General features: G+C 44.1%; 1 protein-coding gene across 2 annotated transcripts in view; it reads left to right on the top strand.

Moving 5' to 3' along the window:
• The window catches only part of atrx (ATRX chromatin remodeler), a 63,905-nt gene extending 49,034 nt beyond the window's left edge, over positions 1–14,871 (top strand). For both annotated transcript variants that reach the window (XM_057348816.1, XM_057348817.1), the window contains exons 23-35: positions 2,012–2,142; positions 2,557–2,651; positions 2,736–2,875; positions 3,002–3,155; positions 3,241–3,341; positions 4,226–4,334; positions 4,430–4,607; positions 4,679–4,870; positions 9,129–9,278; positions 10,032–10,148; positions 10,329–10,424; positions 10,738–10,866; positions 13,699–14,871. In XM_057348816.1, coding sequence (XP_057204799.1) covers positions 2,012–2,142; positions 2,557–2,651; positions 2,736–2,875; positions 3,002–3,155; positions 3,241–3,341; positions 4,226–4,334; positions 4,430–4,607; positions 4,679–4,870; positions 9,129–9,278; positions 10,032–10,148; positions 10,329–10,424; positions 10,738–10,866; positions 13,699–13,923 — 1,817 coding nt within the window. In that variant the 3' untranslated portion in view covers positions 13,924–14,871. The remainder of the gene's footprint in view (positions 1–2,011; positions 2,143–2,556; positions 2,652–2,735; positions 2,876–3,001; positions 3,156–3,240; positions 3,342–4,225; positions 4,335–4,429; positions 4,608–4,678; positions 4,871–9,128; positions 9,279–10,031; positions 10,149–10,328; positions 10,425–10,737; positions 10,867–13,698) is intronic.
• The last annotated feature ends 252 nt before the right edge of the window (positions 14,872–15,123 follow it).

Genomic DNA, 15,123 nt, shown 5'->3' with positions numbered 1-15,123 from the left:
GCAATACTGCACTTCTATGCAATTTCTATTCTAGTAAAATACATGCGTAACATGTATCACGTTCACGGATGACTGCGCATGCATTTGTTAATCATTTTGAGATGAATTTCATCCCATACAGCAATCTTATGTGAGTAAAACATATTTGTACTATGCGTCACTATTGCTTTGTTAGAGATCGCTTGATGTGCCCTGATAATGTGTAACCTAACGTGACGAGTCTAACCAAATTCACAGAAGGCTCCAACTAAGTTTACTACGCAAACTGCTATCCAATCAAAGCAGTGGCCGTTTACTTCCATGGTTTCCAGTTTGTCAATCATCACAAATGCGGGAGTGTGTACTATGTGTGGCGCTAAAGTCATTTGCGAACCAGTGGGCGGGGCTAGAGAAGTAGTGGTTGATATTTTTCTGTGGAGGCGGTGTTCAACCTGTCATAGACTACATAGATAGGTGCATTCCAGGACCTGGCGTTCGCTGAGCCAATAACAGTTGTCATCTCAGTAACAAGGGTGTTTTCAGTTCTGACACTTACAGGATGTTCGCTTGAATACCATTCCCTCTTATATAACAAAAGCTCGGGTTAAAATTGAGGTCTTAATTCATGGCCTCTTTAAAAATGCTCTTTAAAAGATGCGAGGCGCGAGCATAACATTCATGCGTGTCCGCCAAACGTGTTTTTATATAGAAAAAAAATGGTAAAGTAGAGCATCGAAATGGAAAAATGCGTTGTGTCTGAATGGCCCCTAAGAGAAGTGTTATAACTCAGAGAGACAGAGAGAGCGAGTCAGTGGCAGCTGTCCTCGGGACTATGTGAATAAATTCCCACGTTCTTATCTAATGAAGAGCTTTGAGGTGTCATTATTTGGGCTTTGCTCTGAGCGGCTGTGGGATGATGTTGTGACTGTGGGTGTGTGACCACCGGACAGACCCTGACCTCTCTCTCTCTCTCACAGTCCGCTTTAAATAAGGGTAACGGGTGGAAACTGTGCTGATGTTTATTAGGTTATGGAGAGGCTCAGAGATGATGTATTTTTGTGGACTAACCCAGAAGTTAACTGCTCGACCGCAAGCCTATGCATTTTTCCCATAGACTTTTGAAAGATCGCAAAAATGAAGCTCTGTGATTAACAACGGTTTATGATGTTTACCCGTTTCGTCTATCAAGACCATCTTTACAGATGAACACAACATTTGTTACTTCTGAAGCCGAAATACAATGGGCAGAAGTAAAAAGCTCACACGATGCTATAAACAGACTACACAACGTCAACGTCACCACCAACAATCCTCCGACAACTCTTTCAAACTCCATTAAAAATGTGTTCCCTGGTGAGTCATTACGCATCTATGTTTGAAGAGGTTTGTGCCCATGTTGCATTATTTGTGAGCTGTATATGCGTGACGACGTCCAACGTCCCCGCCAAAGGAAGTAGTCACTTTTGACAAATTGTTAGCAACCGCCGTTTTTAAGACACAATAAGGCTTTATAGAATCACGAGCGGGTTATAACTGGTGTTTTATGTCATAGAGTAAAAGGTGAAAATATTTAGAGGTTTTGTTTACCACAGACCTTATTTCAGGCGATTTACCAAAAGCCCATTGTAAAAACCCACACACTTTGGAGCGATGGAACTGGAAGTCCTGAAATGCTAACTCGCTTCCGGGCTTTGCATACTCTGAGCCTCTCCATTCTGCTGCACTGGTGCTGTAAGTAACCGCAGAATTCATATTGTGAACACTTAATGACAAAGCACATGATCATGGACACACTGAATATGAACTGAAATGCACACAATTTTCCCATGAAGTGTGAGTGTAAAGCAGGATTATGATGATATGAGCATCACATCTCATGTTCATTCTTTCTTCTTGTTGCGTTTAAGGTGTTCTATACTTTGAATGTTGTCTGCTTCTTTGTAAAGTAAGCAGCACGCTGGTGTTATCAGTTCTGCCGTGTGTTTTAGGGTCCCAGAAAGTGTTTTGAACATCTCACGTTCTCTCTGAACAGGTGTGGGTTCTGCTCTGGAGGGAGGAAGAGGCCGCACGGGGACCAAACTCTTCCAGGATTTCCAGATGCTCAGCAGAATCTGGACTCATCCGTGGTGCCTTCAGCTGGACTACATCAGTAAAGAAAACAAGGTGAAAAACATCACCGCTTCACCTGAAGTCTGCACTTCAGTTTGCACTGCAGTGGTTTGCAATAACGGAATGATTGAAATTCTTTCAAAAAGTGATGGGTAGTGAACGTTTGGGGTGGATGTGAATAGCAACAGTTTGTTGGTTTTATGTGAAGAACAATGCTGAAAGACACACACACACACACACACACACACCTGAAGTATGAAGTAATACGAGCAGAGAATACACGTGTGGTTTATTTCAGGTCAGGCAGTTCTGAAAGAATGCGTCATGACACTGTTAATGTTGAGTAGTGGTCAATATAACTGCGTGGTTTCATCTTTTATCTGCTCTGCTGCTGTATGTTTTCCTCTGAAGCGTGAAGGTGTTTGAGCTGATTTGTCAGAGTTGGGATGACTCTTTCTGTGTGTTCAGGGATACTTTGATGAGGACAGTATGGAAGAGTTCATCGCTTCAGAGACGGAGGAGTCCTCCATGAGTTTAACCTCTGAAGAGGAGAAACCCAAAAGGTTTGAATGCATTACACTGACTCTTCATGTGTGATCTGTGATTGGTCTGTTTGGTGTCTGATGTATGTGAACACGCACACACAGAAAGAAGAAGCGTGGCAGAGGTAAAGATCAGAGTTCAGAGAATGACAGCGATGATCTGGAGGTGATAAAAGAGTGGAACACCAGCTCTCGAGGAGGAAACCCCGAGGGACGGAACCGAGCCGAGCCGCCGCCGGAGGAGGGTACGACTCTATAAATCACCTCTACACACATTCATTCGGAGGATCTGTCAGACTGAAGACTGTTTTGTCATGTAGTGTTCCACAAGATGGCTCTGACATGTGTGTCTGGTGTTTTTATTTCTTCAGTTCGGCCCTCGTCAAACACGGGTCCCGGCAGCCCGTCACCAGACTGGTACAAAGAGTTTGTGTCTGAGGCTGATGCTGAAGTGCTGGAGCATTCTGGGAAGATTTCGCTTCTGTTTGAAATCCTGCGCATGGCTGAGGCTGTAGAAGAGAAAGTGTGAGTACAGATCAGACGTCTCTCGCTCATGAACACTGCTGATACATGCAGTACTCATGTGTGTCGTGTCATGTGTGTGGAGCAGGTTGGTGTTCAGTCAGTCGCTCATTTCTCTGGACCTCATTGAAGATTTTCTGGAGTTGGCGGGCAGAGCCAAAGAGGAAGGGAAACCTTCACCGTACAAAGGTGAGTGATTGAGTTGAAGCCCTTGATAATCTGCCATCAAAACGCCATTAAAGTGTACACACTGAATGTGAAAAAGAGGCGTGGCCAATCAGAACACTGGAGCTGAAGACTGGACACACACACGCACACATTTCATATCATTTCTGATGATGCTGTAATCAGTCTCTCCTCGTCCACGTTTCATGATTATTATTCATGAGTATGGGTCTCAGTGTGGGCGGAGCTGTGAGCCGTGACATCACAGTCATAGAATAGAATGGAATGTTTAATGCAGTAAATGAATGCTGGGTAATATCAAACAGGTTAAATATAGCTGTGTTTACTTTTCACAAACCAGACACAAGCCGTTTTACATTTATTTTCACTGTGAATGTTCTGTGTCAACCAGAAGCTAAATGCGTCGCGTTTTATACTGACTTCTGTGGGTTGGATTTGAAATACATTTGCTGTAGATGAAAGGAATATGAAAGGGCGCGTGTATACAGCGAGGGTCCAGCTCACTTCGCTTTAGTTTGTTCATGGAGCTGAAAGTCAAGTGATGCGGAACTCATATCTGTCACAGCTGTAGGCTAAGTGACGACACACACACACACGCGCGTCAGTGTGTGGACGAAGGTCATGTTCCTCATTAAACCTGCGAGCAGATGTTTGTGTTTTCATTTTAAAATGATTAGACCTTGACTTCTTTACTCCACAGAAATATGTTCGCTTAAGGCCGTGCAGTTTGTAATGAAAAGATCACAGAAGGCTAATTGAAAACAGACTGTAATGTTAGTTTGTGGGAGGCCGTGATATTAAACGCTGAATGTCTCCCGAGCTCTCTGTCTGTCTGTACACTATCTAGTGTGAATAGTGAAAAGTGACATGTGTCTTGTGTTTTGAAGGTGAGGGCAAGTGGTTCAGAAACATTGACTACTACCGGCTGGACGGATCCACTAATGCCGTGACCAGAAAGAAGTGGGCAGAAGAGTTTAACGACACCAGTAATGTTCGGTACACGCGCTTCCCATTGACGTGTCGAGCGGCTGTCAGAGGTGTGTTCAGCAGTGCCGTTCCTCACTCTTCTGCTTCTCTTGTTCACTCCGCAGCGGTCGACTGTTCCTCATCTCAACCAGAGCCGGTTCTCTCGGCATCAACCTGGTGGCTGCCAACAGGGTCATCATATTTGATGCCTCGTGGAACCCATCCTACGACATTCAGAGTATTTTCAGGGTCTATCGCTTCGGTCAGGTGAAGACGGTGTTTGTCTACAGGTTCTTGGCTCAGGTGAGAAGTGACTGCGGTGGACTGCGTGTCAGCGTGGAGTTCTTCCCGCCTTAACCTTTCCTTTCGTCCAGGGAACCATGGAGGAGAAGATCTATGACCGGCAGGTGGCCAAACAATCGCTGTCTTTCCGTGTGGTAGACCAGCAGCAGATCGAGCGTCACTTCACCATGAATGAGCTGACGGAGCTCTACACGTTTGAACCCGACCTGCTGGACGATCCGTCTGAGAAGAAGAGCAAGAGAGCCACGCCCATGCTGCCCAAGGTACAGATCCTCCAGTCGTCTTCTTTGGGTGGTTTGTTTTCTCTCACCCGGCGGGAGGGTGGGACGCAGATGCAGATTGATCGGAGGAATGCTTCAGGTGTGTGCGTGCTTTAGAGGAACTCCTGGAGAGATGGTCTGATCATACACCAGAGCGAGCAGCTGCGCAGTTGATCAGACCGTCTCTCCAGCTCACCGCTGACCTCCTCGTGTCTTAGAGAAATGTGTGGTTGCGTTAGGTGATGTTCTGTATGTGTTCCCACCCCCGAGTAAAGCGCTGTGCGTGTGTGAACCTGCAGCCGCTCGTCATGAAGGCCATCTGTCGTGCTGAAGTTTTTCAAAGGAACGCAGTAAACCTCCCCCGAGCTGATGAGCACTCATTACTCCTGAACACTCGTCTACTTCAGACAAACTAATTGGACACAAAGGAAGCTGGTGGACTTCCAGTCTAATGATAAAGAAGGAGGTTGCGGTCCAGACGTGAGTTCTGCCTCGGGCTCTCGGGAGGATTTAAAGATCCCGCCCGGTTTGTGTCCAGCGGTGGGGACGTTCTTGGGTTCTGTGGGCTTCACTGTGGTTTGGGTAATGATGTTCTTCAGAACAGATGTTCCTTAAATGACTTCTTGCCTGAAGGTGTCGACTGGAGGACATCTCTGCTAACTTTCAGCTCTATTGGTAAATGATGGAGATGACTGAACTTTGACTGTGAGCAGAATTAAGACCTGTTCGCACCAAGAACCAGAACGATGTTTTAATTGTGCCGTCAGTTTTGAGTGTAGAAATTCATGTTAAAGTCCCCGTGCACCGGAGGTTGCGATCGTTTTTCACTGCGATTTGATTGGATGTATAAAAACAGCCGTTGCATTTTGAAATGGAACTGGCAGCCAACTGACCGTTGAAGGGGAGGAGTTAACAGATGCTCCGCCCAAGCCGTCTAACATACATCATTTAAGATTATTTAAATCATTACAGGACGGAAGGGCATTTTCAGATTGTAACTGAAGATTTTTAAAAAGAGAATGACCCACATTGATCAACTATTTATATTAACGCTGCAATATTTCATGAAGAAATAGATAGTGTGGTTTTGAATTTCATTGGGACTTGAAATCTGAATTAGCGTGTTCACCTCGCCGCAACCGTTTTAAAGCAAATCAAACGATAAATCAATGCCATTCATCTGAGAGCATGCGTGTGCTGCAAGAAAACAGCAATGACTCGTGCGCTGCTTTCAAACCCTCCGTGCACACATAAAGTCCACAAGCGGAGGTTATGTGGGAACAACCATGTGAAACATTTGCTGCGTCCCAATCCTAAATAGTATTGGAAAGTAGAATTAGTTTGTCCCAAACCGTATTACGTTGAAAAGAGTATTCCAAAGAATCCCGGATGGTCGACTACTTCCGGTAGAAATGGGAAGTGCAGAATGATGCACACTCTAACGGCTGCTATTAACCCACAACTCACGGCGAGAGGGCGGAGTTTAGTGACGCTCCACTGAATTAATGACAGCGTCACTAAATCACTATAACTCTAGAGTTAACATTACATATGAAACAATGAATGAAGAAATACTTACATGCAAAGAAGATCTGTATTTTAATGTGTGTGACTTTTAATGACCACAGTGTTGTCTAGGCAACAGCGGCCACTTCCGTTTCCTGTTATAGTATGTCCCAGAGTTTTGCTACACACTAAGATCTATTTTTCCATATCAAAAACAGTACACACTTTTAGTCCATACTGGTAGACGAATTGGGACGCAGCAAATGATAATAAAACCATAAGAATCAATTAAAAGATTCCAACTATTGACTGTCCAATGGCAAGGCAGTTAGTCATGTGACACATGGAGAGAAATGGATTATTCTGTGTGAAAGGGACCGTCAGTATTTGAATGTGAGACAGACAGACAGGGTCGAGTTGTGTGTGTGAGCGCTGGATAAGCCGAATGATTGGTGAGTCGTGATGGACACGTGACACACAGACTCAGACTGTTTATACGAGGGTCTGGAGTTCTGTGGCTCATTGGTGTGCAGCTGTACAGAAGGTTTTGCCTGGCTGACGTTTGCTGTTACAAATATCTCAATCCTTCACATTCCTTCAGTCTGCGTGTGCACCTGCACGTCAACGCTCTGTGTTCTCTGCAGAGGTGCGTTTGAGAAATAACTCCTTTACACGCCGTCTTTCAAGACGAACCGTCAGCTTTCAGTTGCAACTATCATCCAGAGATGTACGAGTGAGAGATTTGACGTGATCACGTGTTTTTCTCTCTTTGACTGTAGTGTACAGTGTGACGTGCTCAAACAATCAAACATGTGTTGTTTGCTTGTGACGGATGAGGTTTCAGACAAAAGCTCACAGTTTCCTCTCTTTCCGCGGGTAAAGCGCTAGTAGGGATGGGTACTGAGAACCGGTACTTTTTTGGACCGGTACATAATTGGGTCGATACCGGAGTATCGATAAGCTTCATGACAAACGATACTGTTATCGATACTTGTGTTGTTTTATCTCTGTGTATTCGTCTGTTAAACGGCGAATTAGAGGCTGCTGCTGCCTGTCATTTTCCATCCCTGAATGATGTCCGAATGGCTGAAGTTTGCTCGACGTATGTGTGATATCTAGGGCCATATGATTTCCGCGATGTATTTGTAATCTGCTTGTTTTGCGTGTTTATGAGTGAAAGAGCGGCATGGTTGCGCTTGTGGAGCTTTCAGCGTCCGCGTTTCACAACTAGGAAGCTTCCGTCAAACACCCCTTTGCGGCAACCCGTCAAAATAAAAGTCCTTTATTTGAGAACAGGTTATAACATTGTTTTTAATAATTCGGCCACGGAGTATATTTACTTACTTTAGTAAATTGAAGTAAATGTGCTAGTAAAATTATACAAAATAGTACATATAATTTAAAAAAATTACTTTATTATACTAATAGTACTTAAATTTATGTAGACCTAAAACCAGAAAGGAAAAAAGAAATAATATGGTCTACCAGCCAAATAACCATAGTGATGTAAAGTAAATATGTTGAATTACATTATGATGTGCTCCTCTGCACATGCTAAGAGCCGTAAGTGGTATGCTAAGCAACACACACACGTTTTGTTAGGTGGCATTTTCTGTTTGCTCAGAAGCGTTTGTAAACTGCAGTTCTAAAGCTCAGCTGTAATAAAGAAACTTAAAATGTTTAACATCTTTTCACATCATGTGTTTTTTTGCATCAAATTATAGAGCGTAGTATCAATAATCAGTATTGATAAGTACCGGTATCGATAAGCAGTATCGATAACGATAAAATCTTAACGATCCCATCCCTAGCCGTCAGTATGATAATGCAGGAGTTCTCGTTACCGTCATTAGCGGCTCTGCTCGACATGAACGTGAAGACCACCCGCCGAGCGCCAGCCTGGAGATTAATCCCAGCATTCCCTGCTCTCCCGGACTGTCATTTGAGCCGCCGATATTGGACAATGTTGAGATAAGGTCATGTTTGAAATGAGACTGAAACAACAGCTTCACGTCTCACTTGAATGTCACGACGGACTCAGGTGTTTTGGGTTAGCTACTTAAGCGTGATTGTGTTTGCTTTCAGCAGCACATGGTTTTATTTTCTGGCCGTCACAGACGTTTAGTCCAGTGGTTTGATGTCAACAGATCTCTCTCTGGCGTAATGCTGAAAACATGTCCGTGTTATTGCTACCTGACGTCTTTTTCTAGAAATAAACCTTCGTCTGCTTCTTCACTATCCTGTTTCCCATGTAGACGCTCGCATGTAGAACATTTCTAACCACACTTCACACTTCGGCAGCTTAACAAACAACAATAAAAGCATTTGCAGTATGCGCTGCTGAAGGGGTAGGCCTGTTTGAGACAATACGACGTTCCTATTTCTCACAAAAGATCAACACCGTTCAGAACAGACAAATGTTTTCTTGGAAGTTCCACGGTTTTGCTTTTCAAACCTCCGGCCCTCAGACGGCGATGAACGTTTGTGAGAGCATCAGTAGATTCCAGTCACGATCTGTGTTTGTGTCAGTGCTGTTGTCACGACGTCACCGGCCCTTTTTAATGTAAAGTTACACTGAAGACAAAGAAAAGCCAACATGTGGTCGTACGGAGCGTGTCTGTGGAGGTAGTGTTGTTTCAACAACACTGTTGTCATGGAGACCAGAAGTGTTTTCACTATGAAAACGCATGATAAAGCACTTGTTCTGTTTGATCATTCTCTCTCTCTCTCTCTCTCTCTCTCTCTCTCATCACAGGATCTTGTTCTGGCTGAACTCCTCCACAGTTTTAAAGATCAGATCGTTGGCTATCACGAGCACGACTCTCTGCTGGATCATAAGGAGGAGGAGGCACTGAGCGAGGAAGATCGCAAGGCGGCTTGGGCCGAGTATGAGGCTGAGAAGAAGGTGCGTAAGCACACAAACACATCTGCTCTCTCTACACGGCTCACTCTTTTATTAGCGTGAGGAAAAATGTAGTGCAACTTGAGGCCGCTAATACACTGCCCAAAAAAGCCTCTCTCCATTCATGTCAGCCATAAACAACGACTATGAAGTCCTCGTGAAGAACGGACTGGTGAAATGGCTTCTACACAGACTCGGAGAATAGTTCAGTTGGATGAAGTTTGGAGTAAAGTTCATATTATCTTGATTTGGTTCTCAGTTTGCTGTTTTCAGGTTTGTCAGGGTGTGAGTGACAGTGCGGGTAGCGTTTCACCTGCTTCTGACGCGCGTGTTTCAGGATGTTGTCTCATTTGATGGCTCAAACCCACGAGCGGTGTCAGGGACTCGTGAGCGCACACACACACACACTTTCACACACAGATCGGAGAGAGGTGTTGTGCAGCTGGGATTGCTGCAGTCCACCTGCTGGTGTGTTTATGAGACGTCCCGTCAGGATCAGGATCAGATCTGCTCTCAGTAGCTGATTGACAGCGGGAGAGCTCTGTGTTTACAGCCCAACACAAACACACATGCACATGAGTGAACGTCAGCACTTTCTACATCTTCCACTCATCTGCTCAGACATCATTTGGAAACCGAAGGCGGAAAGCGGCGCTTCCATTCCTCTGCTGCATGTGTCGTGTGTGATGGAGAGACGTCCTTGATGGTTTTTGTTCTTTGCTGAAATGAAGTTTCTGGTCTGTGCTGTGCTTTCAGGGTTTCTCCGCGCGATTCAACCAGCCGTCTTATTCTCAAGCTGGCATGGGACCGGCACCAGGCTACTTCCCCTTCAACGTGGCAGCCTTGGCCTCCATGAGCAACCAACAGCTGGAGGTCAGTAATGAGCTGCACATGCTCCTCACATTCTTCCAGCCGTCGCATTGTTGTGACATTCGTCCTCGAGCCACGACAGCTGTGTCCAAAACACAACACCATGCTCTTAGATCTTGATTTCGAGACGTTGTTTGGCTTCACCCCGTCTCTTTCTCTCTTTTCCCCGTTCACGTTGTGAAGGATTTGATTAACCAGGGCAGACAGAAGGTGTTGGAAGCCACCAGCGCTCTGAAGTCCGTACCCAGAGAGCCTTTGGAGGACATCATCTCTCAGCTGGTGAGTGACAGCGCTGGTTCTTACAGCCATATAGAGATGTAAAGAAACATAACATGTAGAAAGGAAATTGACACACACGTTTAACATGCAGTAGTGCAAAGACAAAAGACATTGTGCGTATGAACGCATGCAGGACACGCAGTATGAACAGAGACCAGTGCGAGAGATGACACGAGCACAACACCTAACTTCAAGTGTGTGGTGTTCATGATGAGAGGACAGAGAGTTGGGACAGGCCCTCACACTCAGTATTGCACGGAAGGTTGACTTGTGTTTGTTTCAGGTGTGTAACACATTTCTTTGTCTTTGTCAGTGGAAGGACAACCCCAATCTGTCCGAGTCTCAGATTCAGTCCATGGCTCTGGGACGACAGGCCACCTGTGAGATGGAGCTCAAGCACAGAGAGGCCATTTACCGTGATGTCCTCGGCAAACAACAAACCGTACGTCTGCTCTCAATCACACAGCTGTTGTTCTTACTTATTGCACGGCTCATTTCAATGCTTGATTCTGATTGGCCAGTCGCGACATTCCAAGGGTTGTCACGTAAGGGCCAATCCACGGCTAGCCGTGCATTAAAGGGTTTTAATGCACACCTTCCAGCCAGTCAGAATCCAGTATTCAAACAGACCATGGTATCATTTCAAATAACAACCGCTCAAAACTAATAACACCCTGTAACCCGGAGGGGCAGTTTAATATTACACAAAAATGAATGATAAATATGTCTTTTAATACATATTTTAAAACATTGTATTTACAAATGATTCAACCAATTTGCTTCTTCGTGAAGTTTGAACGTCGTTTCTTACCTTAAAACCGAAACGTAACAGCTTTTCCTCGCGAAAGGTCTGCATTCGGTAAAAATGAGCTAATCAAATATTTCAAATTCACACGTTATGTCCAGTTTTTTTCTCATGTGGCAAGTAGGCGTGTGCAATAAGCGGGATAATGTACAGGCAGCCGGCTGTTATCGTGAAATAAGCCCCTTCAGTGAGACACAAGTGAGCTTCACGTCCTCATCACGCTGTCGGGGATTATTTCTGCCATAACAACCGGCTGCCTGGACATGATCCCGTACATGGTCAAACCAAAATGTATTCAGACACCCTCAACGTTTCATCACAGTTTATTCAGCATAGTTAAGAAAATGGTCATAAAACATGAGAAGAACTGTGTCGGAACAAATTCATCTTGATCGTGTCAGATAAGTTTGATAGAAAGGGATGTACTGGATTAGGTGGAATAGCTGTCGGCTGGTAAAGTCCCAGTGAAACGCCATGGAAGGTGCAGCATTATTTGGATGTGTTGACCTCATTTCAACTGGAAAATGCAGAGAGCACGAGACATATCGAGTGACCCCGCCCCCTTTTGAAATACATTTACATCGGTGTATTTGGCAATTACCCAAAGCGACTTACATTGCGTTGTGTTATACAGTTGTTTCTGACTATGTGCATTCCCCTGGGATCCAACCACTAGCGCCATTCTCTAACCACTGAGCCAGTATAAATATAAAACATACAGTATATAAATAACCAATAGCATTTCGTTCACGTCACAGTCAGCCTACCAAAGCTGCATTTAACAGCGTGATAGGCACAGTGGTGTAGAGTCTATTGAAAGAACAGATCAGTGATGTGTCATTTCAAGCTTGTTGTTGACGCTGGCGTTTGTCTTGTCCTTTACTCACCAAGGCTGGGATGTCAGACTTTAATGTTGATGTGTGTGTACCCTGTCTCCCATCTAGTGCACTATGCGGCATGCACCATGTAGGAGGTAATAAATGTGAGCACAAGTGGCTGATTTGAGACGCCGCTTCCGCAGCTCTGCTAGTGAAGGGGGCGGATTTGATTGGACGAGAGGCTGAAGTGTAGCGTGATGTCATGGAACGCCTAGATTTGTTTGAGCGCACGTGCCACACTTTTGTTTTGAATGCTTGTATCTTTTCAATGGGAATTTTGTCAGCGTGTAAGAGGAGAGCATATCAGTTTATTGACGTCCTTAAGGCTCACTCATTTTTAATAAAAGGAAAAGATATGTCATTTTGATTTCACTGGGGATTACATAATTAGTTTATAACAATGTAGGGCAACCACTTACAAAGCGATGCTTAACTTCAGTCTGTGGTGTACGAAGGTCGCATTAGCAATTTAAGAAAAAACACTTCATCCAAACATGGCCACATCAAAGTGTCTTTAGACATGTGCACGGTTAACCGCGGTTAGAAACCGAGCTGGCTGCGATAATGCAAGGTATCGATTATTTTATTGATGCGTAGCTTGTCCGTGAAGCACGGCTCTGGGATCAGTAGGAAACGCTGCTCGATCTAAAAGCAGTGCGAGTTTGAGTCGCTTATAACGTGCATTTGAAAAAGCAACACCCGTCAAACACGATCATTATAAATATACTTTATTATCATAAAAATACCTGAGGAGGCTTGAGTAACAGTGATAAAAACATGCACATGGGCATTTCCTACATTCTAGAGCGTGTTATGGTCTTCTTCTGCAGTGCGTATGTGGAGTTTCCGCACGAGAGCGCCCTCTGGCTTTCGGATGCAGCAGCATTTTACCCTACTTCACTCACAAGCTGTGCATGAATCACGTGATAGATATTTTCGGTTAACCGGGCATATGAATAATTGTTGGTAGTCCACTGTATGAAGTATTTTGGGGTATAATATGCCACAGTTGACTTTATTTTGCTATCCTCACTTACATAAATAAACTACAGCATCTTGCATTCGCTATTAAAGAATATCAATAATCATATCTGGTGTCGGAAGCATTTTAGGTGTGATTTGATCTCTGTGCAGTGATTTACTTCTGTGCAAAGCTGTTCACGAGAATGAATAAAGTCTTTTAAATGAATATTATTGAATCGGAGTGAAGCACTACTGGATTTTGACTTTACATTTCAATAAAGAGCTTTCACAGTTTTGCATGGTTGAATAGCAGCTTTACATTAATAATATTACACAAACGGTAAGAGAGAAAAAACATCAAATAAATGGCATTCCCCCCCAAAAAATCGACATAGAATTGACCTGAAATGTGCGATGGCTTTACTAAATGAGAAAACATGAAGAGCGGTCTGTGAGATCGTATTAAACGTGTTAGGAACTACTGTGAGTTTACAATCATGTCAGCAGTGTGATTTAAAATCTTTTCTAATGAATGTGTTCTGATATCGATGTATGTAGTGACGACATAACGCCATAGACGCGAGTGAAGCTGAAAAGCATGACGTGTGTTCTGGTGTTTTCTGTGCAGCTGATGATGTACGTGCAGAAGGTGATCTCCAACCGGAAGGTCCAGGAGCAGCAGATGGCCATGGCGCGACAGGGGATGCTGCTCAACCAGCTGGCCATGCAGAACGGTCTGACGGGACCCATGAGTCAGATGGATCTGCTGGGGTTATATCAGCAGCTCGGAGCCCTCCAGGGCCTGCCCAACCCCCAGCTGGGCAAGAACCCCGGCCCATCCAAGGGTGTGTAGATTGTAGAAGGGGCCACCATTCGAGGAGAGATGCCCAGACTTTGTTCAAGAGCAGTTTGTCATTCTCTGTATATAGCCTTAATGGTATTCACCGTGGTTTTTTTCCTCACGTATTTAAGATTAAAGAAGATATTCTCCCCAAAATGCTTTTAGGCATTGCGAGTTTGTTTCCCTTACATAAGGGCTGTGCATATATAAATAATTCTTTTGCGAGGAAGACTGAAGAGGGACCACGGCGTTTCCGTGTCAGATGTTGGTCCGGTCAGTGTGGTCTGTCACGGGTGCTTCAGAGACACTGTGACGGACAGCCAGAAGTCAAATGGCCTTATATCATGCAGCTAGTTCTCTTCGGACCTTTTAAAAACCCCTTTTCTAATCTGCTTTTAGCTATTTAAAAGCTGTTATTGTTGTTGTTGTTTATGTTATGGAATGTCTGTGTTATTGAAACTGCTTGCTGAATTCCTCTGGACTTTTCTAGCATCACACTTTCTCGTTGTAGTGTTGCTTAGCATATCGATGTGAGTACTGTTCATGGTTTTTCTATTTTTGATCTTTTCGTTCTTTTGTTGTTGTTTTTTTGCCCACTGGAGTGGGTTGGCACCTAGGCAGCCGCCGGTGTCTGGCGGCAGGACTTGCAGTAGTTACAGTACATGTTTGCGCAGTTTAACTGGAGTTGGACCTGTTCTGATGGGATGGGATGATGATGCTCGACTGGCGCTCGGGCTGTATTGTTCTCGTCTTTGGCACATCTCCACAAGTCGATGTTTTTCACTGGCGACGATCCACACAGGGTGTCATTCAGAAATGCAGAGGAACTTTTTCCCTCCTGTTCTTCTCGTTACATCTACACCAACAGTTTCTGACATTTAATATGATCTGATCTGATCTGCTACTTAGTATTTAATATCGCAGTTAAAGAATAAAGTGACCAAAAGGTTGAGGAACATGCAGCTTCTTTCAGTTGTGCTTCTTTTATTACATCTGTTGTTTATTGTCACAACTAGGGTTGCAAAGGGGTGGATAGTTCCCAGTAAACTTTCCATGGGTACTTCATCTGGTGAATTTTGGAAATATTCCAAGTTTGAAATTTATGGGAATTATTTAGAAATTTTAGAAGTTTATTAAAATTGTATCGTATAAAACATAAATATAAACATTTTGTTTGGTCATAATCTGACATGCATGAAAGATGATACAGAT

Source organism: Triplophysa rosa, linkage group LG13 (assembly GCF_024868665.1).
Source record: "Triplophysa rosa linkage group LG13, Trosa_1v2, whole genome shotgun sequence".
In the NCBI taxonomy this organism is placed as follows: domain Eukaryota; kingdom Metazoa; phylum Chordata; class Actinopteri; order Cypriniformes; family Nemacheilidae; genus Triplophysa; species Triplophysa rosa.
Note: the sequence above shows the minus strand (reverse complement) of the source record. Positions and strands in the feature narration are given on the sequence as shown.